General features: G+C 37.7%; 1 protein-coding gene across 2 annotated transcripts in view; it reads right to left on the reverse strand.

Annotated features, from left to right (window-relative positions):
* The window catches only part of brinp2 (bone morphogenetic protein/retinoic acid inducible neural-specific 2), a 105,257-nt gene that overhangs the window by 22,504 nt on the left and 68,113 nt on the right, over window positions 1-14,640 (reverse strand). For both annotated transcript variants that reach the window (XM_077231645.1, XM_077231652.1), the window contains one exon: window positions 13,760-13,996. In XM_077231645.1, coding sequence (XP_077087760.1) covers window positions 13,760-13,996 — 237 coding nt within the window. The remainder of the gene's footprint in view (window positions 1-13,759; window positions 13,997-14,640) is intronic.

Genomic DNA, 14,640 nt, shown 5'->3' on the forward strand with positions numbered 1-14,640 from the left:
TTGAGGAAGCAAATGACCTTGATTACCCTGCTCTGCTAGAAAAATTGCTACACGTGTGAATGCTAATATCAGTGTTTTTTTATTGATCCAAGCAAATATTTAATTCAACAGAGCTGTACAGAGCATGGGGAATACCTCCTGTGCTGTCTTCTATGCTAATGTACCACCAATTACATGTAATATCTCAAAGCCAGTAAAGAGCTTGTGGAAAAACATAAATCTTAGCAATCACAGCAGGAAGGAAGAGAGGAAACGTTTCAGACTTTCTTCCTCAAGGAAGCATTTGTAGCCTTCAGCAACTTAAATGGTGTTTGTTGGCCTGTCTTTTTCATTCTTTTCTTTCTTGCTTGCTTTTTTAGTCTTTGTGATTTTACTCTTTTCCTTTTTCTTTAAACTCATGTGTGAATTGCAGGCCTGTTTAGTGGGGACAATTTCTCCCTGCATGTGTTTTGTAGACCTGTTATGCTTAGTTACATTCTTTTGCCGTATTCTGCGTGTTTTAGGTCATGTGTGCGGCTCTTAGTTTAGTCACATTAAAGACAATCTGACATGCAGTGAGCAGTTAAACTCTACCCTAATCTCGCTTTTCCACATGTCATTGCGCCAAGGTGACACCAAACTGTCATGCTGCGATGTTAGCATATTCTATTCCCTACCTTTATTTTCCAGGGTTGACATTTATATTTTGCAACCTGCTCTAAAAATGTAGAAAAACATCCGTTGTGTGGGAGTTTTTGACTGTTTGCTTTTCAGTGAAAAGCTACTTGGCTGTCAACAGATTGCATGCTTTACACAAAGACTACGATCTCATCATAATTGTTTTGGAAATAGCAGGCAATCATTACTTTCCACATGACCAGATCTATTATATTTCAGAGTGACTCATGATCACCTTGTATCTACTGGTTTGGCTGCTGTCACAATTGCTGGATATTGTAAAGGCCAATATCTGACCCATACAATTACAATTTTATTGGGGTCAAAGATATTGCCTAGAGGACCAAAAGCTCTGCTGAAGGATACATACAGTGATTCACACTAATGGATGCATGTGATTCACATGAATGACCAATACTGATTAAAAGAAAATCTCTAATATCTGCCAATAACCAACAATAGACTGATATATGGCACTATGCATCCCTAGCAAACACTGTTAAATTTAAATGGTTGTCAAATAAAAAGACAATTGCAGATCAGGAAGACAAAGGCCGTGTGTCCACCAAAGCGTTTTTAGTTGGCTGAAAACGCTAGGCGCTCTGCTGAAAACGCCTAGCTGTGGGCGCTCGAGAGCATTTTGGCAGCGCTGCGTTTTTTCAGTTGAGACGATTCGTTGCTATGATACAGAATATCCGCAGCACAGTTTACTTGTAACTGATTTCGTAGATAATTTGTTTCATACTAAAAAAGTTATTTTTCATCCATTTTGTTCGGTTAGCTCTGCTGGTTGATGTCGTTGTACAGATAGAATGTTGTGACAGTTGGTCAGTGTGGTATTTGTCCCGCCCCTCCTCCACTGTGATTGGACGGCTGTGTAAAAAGTGACAGTGATGAGCGCAGCGTTTTACCCAAAGTTGAACATTCTTCAACTCTCGGCGACCAGTAAAAAACGCTGAACGCTCGGCGTTTGAGCGTTAAATACACGCTCAGCGCCTCGTTACGCTCATGGCGGTTAAAAAACGAGGCGCTCCCATTGAAAACAATTAGAATTTTACGCCAGCTGCGTGAAAAAACGCTTTGGTGGACACACGGCCAAAGACTTTGACCCCTTGTTACTCCCCCATAATGGAAAAGTTAATTTTCCAACAATTGTACAAACATTAACATTACATTGACCAATGCCAGAGTAATTACTTAAATGGACTGTAAATATCTGCAAACATTGATTTTGAAGCTTCCAATCCAAAACAAGAAAGGCAGATCAAATAAGTGAGGACATGATAAGTAGCTGTTGACTGAGTATCTCTGACATGCAAGAAAAGCTTATACCTCTCACCCACCATTAACCACTCAATCTTTTCCCATTAGTGCTGGAGTGCCTTTTGATTTTGATGAATTTATATAACATGCATCAAGGCCTATTCTCTAGTGATGAATGAAGATATCGATTGTGCCTCTCCGATGACTGCCTCAACCAACTTCATGGCAATTAGAGCAATTAATCTAGACATGGCTGATTCTTACAACACAGCTACTGTTGTTCACTGTTCAAAATTGAAATATGACAAAAAGAGCTGCACATCCTGTTGAAAAATGAAAATGGGACTGAGATTTATTATGTGGAGGAATCACAGGTGCAATATGTACTATTATGATAACATTTAGAGTTGGCACAATGTCATAATTTTTACACCACTGAGGGATCCTTGAACCGACTATTGCAGAAATACTGGTTGGATGTTAGATGTTCTATCTAGCATTTCGTTGCACAGTATCAAAGGTTGTATATATAGTAAGACGGTTCACTCAGTATTCAAAAGTGAAAAACATCATTGTAAGCTTTTGATTTTTTTCTAAAGTTTTGGATAGTAGGCTAATACAGTGGCCCAGTAGTGCACAACACAATGATATTTAAAAAGCACACATAAGTTCACAACAAAACGAAATTAAGTCACAACACAACGTAAATGAGCCACAACACAACGGAAAATGTATACTCAACGGAAATAAGCCACAACACAATGGAAAATGTACAACACAACCAAATAAAGCCACAAAACAATTGAAATGCTCCCGAGCACTAGAGGGCTCTCGGAGCGCGATAAAGTTAGTTCCCTTTCCTTGTCACTACGAGTTCCGTCGTGACGACGAATGGGGTTTCACTTAGAAAGCCTATTGACTTTGAGTATTACAAAACGAGCCAATGCAAAGAAATGACATGGGTCTGCGGAATTTGCATGACGCAACTCTGCCCCACCTCGTGGGTATAAAAAGAGGACGCCGGACACATACAGATATGTTTCTTCGCTGAGGAGCCGAGACTGAACTCAGGCGATCCCCGCGGCATGGGGCGGAAGTGGCAGGAAGACGGAATGTTTCCGTTCCCTACTCAGGGAATGAGGGTTACGAAACCAAGACGTTTTCCATGCCACTGCTCTAAAGATTCACCAGTCTAAAAAGATATTATCAACACCACGATTAGTTTTAACAGTATGTAGCTAACCATTGTATATCAACATTTATTAATTCAAAATCTCCTACACTCTAGAATGCTTTGACGTACTACCACAGTGTCTAAGGGAACGTCTGCCAATTCCTACAAGTTATTAAAACGTATAATTTGTATTAATTGAAATTATTTTTAACATTCAAAAACAGACATGTTCAAAACCCAAAGCTTGATTGTAATGGTAGTAGACTGACTTACTACAGTTGACATTTGTCCAATACCTCCCTGAATGTATTTACAGTAAACAAATATTTTTAGGAAATTTCTGTAATAAAAAAAAAAAAGATTTTTTAATCATGTTTCAAAGTTTGTAGTTCCTATTAACCAGACTGACTTACAACAGTTGAAATTGTGACTATAGCTCCCTGTATCCACAGTACATAATTAGTTTTTTTTATAAAAACATTAGGCCTACTGTAATTTACCTAAAGGTTTTTTTTTTCATGTCCCAAAGCTTGTGGTAGGTTCCTAGTGACCAGACTGACTTATTACAAGTGAAATTGTGCCAATACCTTCCTGTAATTCTGCAATTCACCAGATGGTTTTTATTTTTATTTATCAAATTATATTATAATAAATTATACGTTTTAACCACTTGGTGGAATTAGACCTTCCCTTAGGGATCATGCGCTGTGGAAGCGGTTCAAAGCATTCTCGAGTATAAATATACGCAGCTATAATTCATGTAGGTGATTTTGAAGTGATATTTTATGTCAATATACAATGATTACATACTGTTAAAACTAATCGTGGTATTGATAGCCTATAGACCTATGTCACACTTCCTGCTTCCGGAACGCGGAGTAGGGATACAGAACTTCCGGTCATCAGTATTTCTCGATAAGGATTTAGATTATCAGCCAAAATGTCTAAACCATCCGAGGTAGACTGACCACGAGCTATGAGGTTGTGAAACAAAGGTTTTTGCTCCTGTAGAAGCTAAGTTCGTATGAAATCAACCTTGTTTTAAGAAAAACGTGTTTTATCCGCGATCTTATGAAAAAAAACTACACCCACAATCCTAAGCATAGCAGCAACGTCTGCTGATTGGTCCAACTCGCTGTTACCATAGAAACGTTTACCTTACTGGCGAACGGCAGGCTACACCCGCAGCTGTTGTTGTAGTGTACCGGGTTGCTCTGCATCAGGACGTAGACAGCCATACCTCAGCTTTCACGCTTTCCCACTTGAGAGTTTTCATTTACTATCCGAACCACATCGCCATATGTGACTTCAGGCAGGTTGCGGAGAGATTCGGTCCAGCGGTATCTATCGGACTCCGCCATTGTAAAAAGCTAACCGGAAGAGCTGTATCCCTACTAAAAGAGGAACTTCCGGTCTTCAATTTTTTCGTGACATAGGCCTATAGGCTATTAAGACTGCCGATTCTATAGAACAATGGCAAGGAAAATCTTTACCGTGCTCAGAGAGCCCTCTAGTGGTCGCAAGCATTACCGTTGTGATGCGGCTTTTTAATTTGTTGTGTTGTACATTTTCCGTTGTGTTGTGGCTTACTTCCGTTGTGTTGTGGTTCATTTTCGTCGTGTTGTGGATTCATTTTGCTGTGTTGTGGCTTAATGTCGTTGTGTTGTGAACTTATGTTCGCTTTTTAAATTTCATTGTGTTGTGCACTACTGGGTCACCGTATAGTAGCCTAATGACTCAAGTGTTACTGCATCCTTCTAAAGGAACATCTAATTATTTGGATCAGTATTCTAAATTGAAAAACATGATAACTCTATAATTATTGAAGTCAGTGTAAGCTTTTGAGGTTTTTATAAGGTTTTGGATAGTAATAGCTTCTGACAGATTTGGTAAGACATGAGACTTGAGTAGGCTACTAGTGTTACCATGATTGTCAATTTAGAGTACTGTTCAAAATAATCTGTAAAACCTTCAAAAGCTTACAATGACTTCAGTCAAAATTAGGGAGTTATCATGTTTTTCACTTCAGAATACTGATCCAAATATTTAGTAATAGGCTACTTGAGTCATTACTAGTTGGTTATTATGATCTTCACTTTAGAATTAATTATATATTATGCATTATTCACATTTATTATGAACCTATATATAGTAGTTCTTAGTAGTCCTCTGGGAGATATGATTTTTTTTTAGCTACTGATTAGCTAATAGTGAACTACTGTACCTCATTCGACTGAGCAACTACTAATTTGTTAATTAGTTAACAGTAGGTTACTTGAATGTTAATAGTGCGTTACTCATTTGTTCCTGTGTAGTTATTTATTAATGACATAACAGTATTCTAAAATGGTACCTGTTATTTTTTAACTTTTCTGAGTAGCGGACATAATATCCAACCAACATAGAATCATCAAGAAAATCATTGTCTATATTAAGATAATGAAGAACATAAAGCGTATAGACCCTATAAGAGCAGATGTTTAAAGCAGAATGTTGGATTTTTTCAAAGATAAGAATAATTTCTTTCCTCCACTTATTTCCGGTTAATCTACGACAGCAGTGCTGCTAGTCAAAATCTTTTTATCAGTCCCATGGACTGTTGAGGTGGATAGTGCTAAGAATAGTAATGTCTTTTTAGCTGTGTGTGTGTGGTCCCTCCAAATGACATTATTTAGAAGTGCTCAGTGGGTGATCTCAGCGAGAAATATGACCTGAATTAAAGCCCTTCTCACCCTACTCGAATTACCCCATGTGGATTTGATCCTTTTCCCTTTACACGAGCACATAGATCAGGCCACGTACAAGATGAACTGCCATTGTCTCTCACATTTGTCAGCAGAAGGAGAGCCGAGAAGTGTTCGGGCTACCTACAGGCTTAAGTGGCAGGCAGTCAGAAAGTGACACTTCTAATACCGTTGCTGATGACAATGACAGTATTTTTTCTCAGAGTCGAAAACTCATTTTGCACATGCCGCACCACACAAATCTATCCTCATTTTGTCTGGGCCACCTGCCAGATTTAATGACAGCTGCTTATCAAAGCAGAAAATACATGCAGTTGTGCAGAACAAGGTTTCCCAGCAGTCAGTGGGAGTGTCACTATGTGATAAAGCTTCTTCATAGTAGTCTTTATGTCTCTAGGTTTGTTTACTGTAATATTTGAAGTGTATAGTGTAGCTTCCAAGGTAATTTCATTATTGTAATGGATTTAATTTTTCATAAACACAAGGGTCTGAAATCTTGACTGTGTAATTTCTATGAATTAGATTATTTCTCTCATTGTTACATATTCTTTCTCACCCTGTTGCAATCATAACTATGTATACGTAGATGCTCGTAGCCTCTGGTAGTAACATTTCTGAGATTTAAATTCTTGATGAAATGGGATAACCTTTTATATGTATTTACCCAATATTACAGGTTTTTAAACTATGGTACTTTTTAATGTCATTTTAGCTAATGCCTTCATTTTGTCTAACATTAATGATAAACTAAATCATCTGCTTAAGTCTATAACAGATAGATATTCATTCATGAGTATAACTACGGTTGCAGAAGCACAGTCAACTTGCTTTCGAGTGTTTACGGACCGGATTTGACTGTTTCTGCCCATAGAAACAGATGTTCGTAATATTTTTTTGTAATTTAACCTAAATGTTAGAATTCAAAAACGACCGGCAAAACGGCTGACTTTTCTCTAGTAACGTATTCCCGACGTCTCCAATCATTTAGTCCAATAATTTAAACCCTGAGCCTTTTTTCCATCCAATCAACAACCGATTGATAAAACAAAGTCGCCATCCTACATTTAAAAGTCCCTTTTACTCAGATGTACATCACAATACAGTAAAAAAAACATCTGTTGCTATTTACATTTAATTGAAACTTTTACACATTAAAAATGTAAGTAAAATAAAATGTAATATATTTGTAAAATGTAAAACGCAGAGATATATATTCAAAACCCTGAGCACAGAGTTATATAATTTGGTTAGGTTTAATCCTCCTAGCTATATATAATACAATCAATCAATCAATCAATCAAACAATCAATCAATCAATCAAATCCTGTACTCATCAGATAATTTCACCGAGTCTTAGGGAAAACAGAGGGAAAGTCAAGCCTCGATTGGTTATTTTATAGTACCAGAATATACAGTAGATAATTTGAGAAAACAGTTCTTTGTGCACCTTCAAAAGGTTCTCCTATGGCATCAGGCTGTCAAATGTGTGTGTATGAGTGTGCTTATGCTGTATAAATAAGTGTGTGAGTGGGTGTCTAGATGTTGTCGATGTGTTATAGAGCTGTCCTACACAAAGATAAACTGACTGTACATCCGCAAAGGCCTTTGGAAACATCTACAACGTCCAACATTGGACCTTGCTGAAGCTGATGTCCCTAAGCCGGGACCTATCTGTCAGTCTGGGTCCAGTGGGAACCACAGTGAGACACAATGTCAGTAGAGCTCCTGACAGGAGCTTTAAACAATGCATTTCTCTAGAAATCACTGCCTGCATGTGCTCTGCTATGTCCATCCTCATCCCTTACCCAACAACAACTTCATGACAGCAACTTCCTGAAGTTTCTATAAACCCTTTGCAAAAGTTTCTGGACTTTTCTGAAATGCACAAGAGTGACTGTTCCCTAATGCCACTGGTTGAGTGTCTGTTCTTTAAGGGAGGACAAGGGAATGTGTGTGTGTGTGTGTGTGTGTGTGTGTGTGTGTGTGTGTGTGTGTGTGTGTGTGTGTGTGTGTGTGTGTGTGTGTGTGTGTGTGTGTGTGTGTGTGTGTGTGTGTGTGTGCGTGTGTGTGTGTGAGAGAGAGAGAGAGAGAGAGAGAGAGAGAGAGAGAGAGAGAGAGAGAGAGAGAGAGAGAGAAATGGTGATACTCCCTACATTGCGGAGCCCTGAGCAGTGGAAATAATCCATGGTGAATATATAAATCACAGGGATTGAAGAATTCTGAGCAGTAGTCAAGTGTATTATTTCACCATACATTCAAAAGATTAATATTTCTTTTACCCAAACAAAGAGGAGAAATCAAATCCATTGCCTACGAAAACGAGCATCAGAAAATGAGATGCGCATAGTAAACAGAAGATAAATAATAAACCTTATTTTTCCAAAATGGTTAGTAGCTATATTTGCATGGATTTTGCAAGTCAAATTAAACTGTTTTTATTTATTTTATTTATATGCAGTAATTTTTAGGTAAACATCCTGAAACATTGAAATGGCATTTTGATGATAAAAACAATAAACCTGCTATTCTGCTTAAGAAAACAAATGGCTTGACATCTTAAACATCCCATTAGAATCTGAACTGTTAAACATACTTAGTAAATTGCAACAGCAAAACATAAGGGAAGGACATGCTATCCATAATTCATTTTCTAAATCCACAGCAATTATTCCACCAAGCAACATGCAAATATTAAATAAGAAACTGGCATTTTCGGCATTTGAGAATATGCGATAGGTCGACCTACGCTGAGTTGTTTATTGGCTTCTTTAGCGAAAGCGAAGCACTTGTGGGATTTGGTGGGGAGAAGTATCATGTTTATGACAGTAGTACAGTTTTGTATAATCCCTTCTTAGACTTACCAGCGCTGTTGCTGGGAGAATCCATTCGTTCTGCTAGCTGATTTAACCCGAAGTGAATGGACTTGTAAAATATTGCACATGCTGGAGAACTCAGGATACGGCGTTCTTTAATCTTAAAAACAGCATCCACTACCCGTGCCAAGCTAATCTACCTATGATTTACTCAGTTTATGAGGTAATGAGAAGCATGGTGAAGCCATTTACAATTACAACCTGCATTAAGTTAATCAAATGTAAAATGTTTTTATTAAGCGGGCTACTGTGTGCCACATTTGACATGTAATACCTACAGTAATCAAACAGTTTGAATCATATTTTAACTTTCTCTAAAGTAAAGAATTCTATTTGTCAATTCTAAGTTGTCCATTAAGAAATGTAGGAAGTATTTTAAAAAGTTGAGAGGGAAATCTTTGTGAGACAGAAGGATATATCAGAATATGTGCGCTGAGTGTAATCCTCTTTATACAACCTCTGGTTGGTAAATGGGTGCCATTTATTGAACCAAAAAAAATCAATTCACTGAAAAAAGACCTTCATTTGTTGTTTATTGCTATCTAGCATGTTCAAACTGCAAAAGTGCCTTTTCTAAGTACAGGCTCTGGGATCTTTAGCAACTAATTGAGCCCATAAATGGACAAAACCCCAATGAAAATTTCCATTGGCAGACTCTGATGAGGATAAACATGTCGCCAGGTTGATTGTTGGTGGTACCATGTATCAAATAAAACCATGTAACTTCGAGCCATTTTTTAATTAACATAATGGAACAGTTCAGCTAATTAAGCTTGAAGGATGAGGGACACAGTAGTTTTACACTGCCAGACCCCTTGACTTTTAAATGGTGAATTTACTGTTGTAAATTTTAATTATTTGCTCCAACTAAAATGCTTTTGTGAATGCGTATTAGCGTACTTTTGACATAATACTGGTCTTTTTTGAAAGTAGACACTTTAAGAGTCAGAATCAATTTAAATCATAAAGAAAATGAGAAATTTCTTGTTCGAGAAGCTGTTTCACTCAGAAATATACATCACAACAGGGAAGAAAAAATACCGAAACTTGTTTCATGCTTAACACAAAAGAAGATATTTTGAAGAATATGGCTAACTAAATAGTTGATGGATCCCATTGACCCATTGATACATGGTGTTAATGATTCCATTATTTTCCATTTATTTATCCATCAATGTTTATTAAAATATGTATCTGTATTTCAAGCACTACTGGAATACTTGACGTGACAGATTAACTAAACAGGTATGTGCTTCTTTATTACATTTATTAAGTTCCGCTTTGATTTTGCATGTTTAGATGTATAACTTACGCGTGACAAAACTTAATATACAGCTGTTGCTGGAATGTTTTTATTTTTCAACAGTGATGTAATATTGAAGCGGAAGTCTTATATACTTTGATACCTAGTTTTATTAATATTAATGATAGTAGGTCTACAGTTTGCAGTAGATGTAAATGAGTGTAAACAAACAGACTTCGGGCCAAGTGTGGGGGTGCTACAATCATTTTGTGGTTTAGAAAGCGATCCAATAAGAGATATCGGTTAAGAAATGGTCAACGCGTGGTGCTTTCGAACAAAGTTGAACGAAGTGCACTGAGGTTCAGATTGTGAGAGAAGGTAATTTCACATCCCAAAGTCCAAAAAGGACAGATATACACAATCCCACACAAACACCAATACAAACAGAGAGTATTGGTGTGTGGGTGGGATTGTGTACATCTGTCCTTTTTAAGATGCAGTGTAGAAAGCAATAAGAAAAAAGGGTTTTTTTTTTTTTTTTCGATTTGTTTTTCCACTTGGTTTGATGTTTGATATTGAATGCACTGCAATTCCTACATGTACATACAATTCATACAATACTTTTTTTGGAGCCACTATACAAACTTGATTTAATGGTGCCTGACTTAAGTTAAACTGTCATTTGCTTTTGTTTGGGTGCAGTCCCCCCCCCCTCCCCCAATAAAAATATTATATTGTTTATCAGAATCCTGCATGACAAATCAGTTTCTAAATCTGAACGAATGTTCTCTCTCTCTCTCCTATTTGGCCTCCTGACAATAGGGACAGGTTTCTGTAAGGCTGGATAAATAAAACTCTTACGCTGTAGCTATGCTATGGCCAAAGAGCCCTTTCCCCAAGCCTAGCACTTCACCTGCTGAAAGGAGATATGTGTTCTTATGAGTGCAGCGCCACATTTAAAGGGATTTGATCTGCTTTCATTAATGCTCCATCACTGAGCAGGAGAAGCTTTTAGAGCCAGCTAGGGTTTATCTCTCTGATTGAATCATTCTTTGAATGTGGAAACACTCAGCAGGGAGAAAAACCTGAGGTGCCATCTTTCTATGCTTCTCTCTTTTCGGCTCGCTTTACTTTGGGTTTGCTCTCCCTCTCTCTCACACCAGCATTATTCAAACCAAATATTTTATCAGTCTGGCCTTCTCGCAACCAGAGCAATAAAACAGACAAACCCTCCCTCTTGTCGGTTTAGGTTTCTACTTCAAGGTGCAAATGTATCATAGTCAGTGAACTTTAAAGAACTCTGAATTAAACCCAAACATGGGTCCCATTTATCAAAGTAGTCCACAGTTCATTATTGACTTGTAGGCCCTTGCAGGCTTTTCAGGGTTTTCAGAAACAAATGGACCAAAAACACCCACGAGTCTTTCAAGTAAAATATACCACACAGTTATTTTAAAGTTCCCCTGTAGTCAATAATTTTATCTGTTAAAACCCATTTTTGATCACCAAAATGACATTAAAAAAAACAACATTTTTTTTCCTTCATGCCTTAAAATAGCTTGAATGTAACTCTACACCCTTCCATTATATAGTATAGGCGGATAAATTAATATTTCATATTTAAATCTAATTAATATGATTAGCCTTTTGCTCGACTACGTTATCAAACAGCTAATAATGTGTTGCTAATGTTAAATAAACCATGTTCCCGTTCACCATCTCTTCTAAAAAGCAGTATCCTTAGAAACACTTTGAACAACTTAGAACATCAGTGGAGAAAGGCATATAGTTCATCATAGCATTGTAATACACATCATTTACATAATTCACCCGCTATATTGCTAAATGTACCCAATTTTTCATATCAACAGAAAAAAATACTGGGATAATCTGGCTTCTCTTGAGACTCCAATACTTCACAGCATAGTTACATAATTCGAGAATTTATTCTGATTCAAGGGGAAAATCAAATCCTGACTGACGAGAGGAGGAGCTGGGGATGGAGGAGGGTAATTAGCTCCTGAGAAAAGTGATAGCTGCTGATAATACTGAAGGAGATTATATATGTATACAGTGATAGGTGTCGTATTCCTATAGGTAGATGTGGATCAGCTGAGAGTCAGCTGATGCGAGCTTGACTAACGTCACCTGCCAGAACTATCGCGATGCTTGATATTAATTTGATCAAAAAGCATATTATGAAGTATTAATACAATTTAAAATAATTGTTTTATATTTGAATATATTTTAAAATGTAATTTATTCCTGAAGGCAAAGGAAAAATATTCAGCAGCCATTGCTCCAGTCTTCAGTATCACATGATCCTTCAGAAATCATTCTAATATGCTGAAATGCTAAAGAAACATTTCTTATTATCAATGTTAAAAATGGTTGTGCTGCTTAATATACTGTGAAAAGCATGTTACATTTCATTAGCATTCTTTGATGAATAAAAAAGGTTAAAAAGAACAGCATTTATATACTGTCACTTTTGATCAATTTAATATATCCTTGCTGACTATTAATTTCAATCTATATATATACATATATATACACACACTGAACAAAATGATAAATGCAACACTTTTGTTGTTGCCCCCCTTTATCATGAGCTGAACTCAAAGATCTAAGACTTTTTCTATGTACACAAAAGGCCTATTTCTCTCAATTATTGTTCACAAATCTGTCAAAATCTGTGTTAGTGAGCACTTCATTTCAAGATGCTGATTAGACAGCATGATTATTGCACAGGTGTGCCTTAGGCTGGCCACAATAAAAGGCCACTCTAAAATGTGCAGTTTTATCACACAGCACAATGCCACGAATTTCTGTACAAACTGTCAGAAACCGTCTCAGGGAAACTCATCTGCATGCTTGTCCTCATCGGGGTCTCGACCTGACTTCAGTTCATCATCATAACCGACGTGAGTGGGCAAGTGCCTCACATTCTATGGCGTCCTTTTGTGTACATAGAAGAGTGAGAGAATGAGAGTTCAGCTCATGACAAATGGGGGCAAAAACAAAAGTGTTGCGTTTATTATTTTGTTCAGTATATATATATATATATATATATATATTACTGACCCCAAACTTTTGAACAGTTCAGTGTACATATTTAAGTGTCAAAATACTTTTTGGAGCAGCAGTTGTTGTTCTTTAATTGTACCCATCGATTGCTTGTCTGATATTGAATTTAATAACACTGACTTTTTAATATATATTCAGTCTATAGGGGTTGTTGTTAACATTTAGCAGATGCTTTTCATTCAAAGCTACATACAGTAGGCTACACTAATTGCAGAGTCAATCCCTCAGGTGCAGTTTGGGGTTAAGTGCTTTGCCTATGGACACAATGGTAACAGAGCAGGATTGTTTTCTCATTAACTCTCCCATTTCCTTGGACACCTGGGATTGTACCTCCAGCCCTTGTGTTTGAAGCACAGATCCTTCACCATTACGCCACTGCCCATACTGTACCCCATGCATTATCAATGTAACTGTAATTAAACGATGCTTTGCTGGAGTTGTGGCACAGCGGTAGACTTTTCAGTTCTGATGTTCTTTTCATAGTATATACGTGAACTCAGAAACCTTGTGAGAAAGAGTTGCTGAGGGAATATGACAGTATATCAATCATCTGTCAAGATTGAGATATACCAATGAGATTTACCTGTCATTTTAAACCTGAGAAGTTCCACTCTCCGATTTAATCCAGTGAAGACACAAAGTGAGTGTGGAAAGGTGTTGTAACCCCAGAGATTATACAAGAAATTTTAATACTTCCATGGCCATCAGATTAACCTACCTGACTCCATGAAGTCATTGTTGAGGTTGACCCAGGACTCTTTGCTCTTTCGCAGACTCTCCTCCATAGCTTTGATGTCTGCAAAGGGGCAGTTACAATCAGGGAACTTTGCGGAGCAGCGGCACCAGCAGTCATTGTTGCGGCACAGTAGCTCGCCCTCTGAATTACACGCCACGTAACTGAGTGCCGCCTCCACAAAACGATTCCGCAGAAACTCAGGAAGCACATCTTGCAGACCTGTGAAAGGGGGAAAGTGAGGAGTATCGGTTTACTGTCATGTTAAAATCAGAACTAAACTGAAATTTGATTCCAAGACCAGATAAAAGATTTTCTAAGTTACACAACACCGTTTTTCTGCTGCTAGGATGGTAAACATGTTCAGAATGTTGTTTGGATTTGTTATAGTCTTATACGTTTGGCAAATATGTCAAACCACCACTAGGTCTGGCATTCCCGTATGGACACACACACAAACACACACACACACACACACACACACACACACACACACACACACACACACACACACACACACACACACACACACACACACACACACACACACACACACACACACACACCACACACACACACACACACCACACACACACACACACACACACACACACACACACACACACACACAAATCAATCCCTGAGTCATATGACACCACTATGAACCCACCCATCATCTGTCCTCTGGCTATCCTCTCCTCTCTCCTCACCCCATCTCTCTCTCAACCTACTTAACTCTCAAAGTAATATGTTTTCTTTTTTAAGTCTCCATTTAGAACAATACAATAATGCAGAGGCATAAGGCGGACCTCTGAAATGATGAGGAAAAGTGCCCTTCTTGGATAGTAAATGTGTAAATTTTCCAG

The sequence above is a fragment of the Siphateles boraxobius genome, unplaced genomic scaffold (genome assembly GCF_051911475.1).
Source record: "Siphateles boraxobius isolate OS27281-9 unplaced genomic scaffold, OSU_SipBor_1 1, whole genome shotgun sequence".
In the NCBI taxonomy this organism is placed as follows: domain Eukaryota; kingdom Metazoa; phylum Chordata; class Actinopteri; order Cypriniformes; family Leuciscidae; genus Siphateles; species Siphateles boraxobius.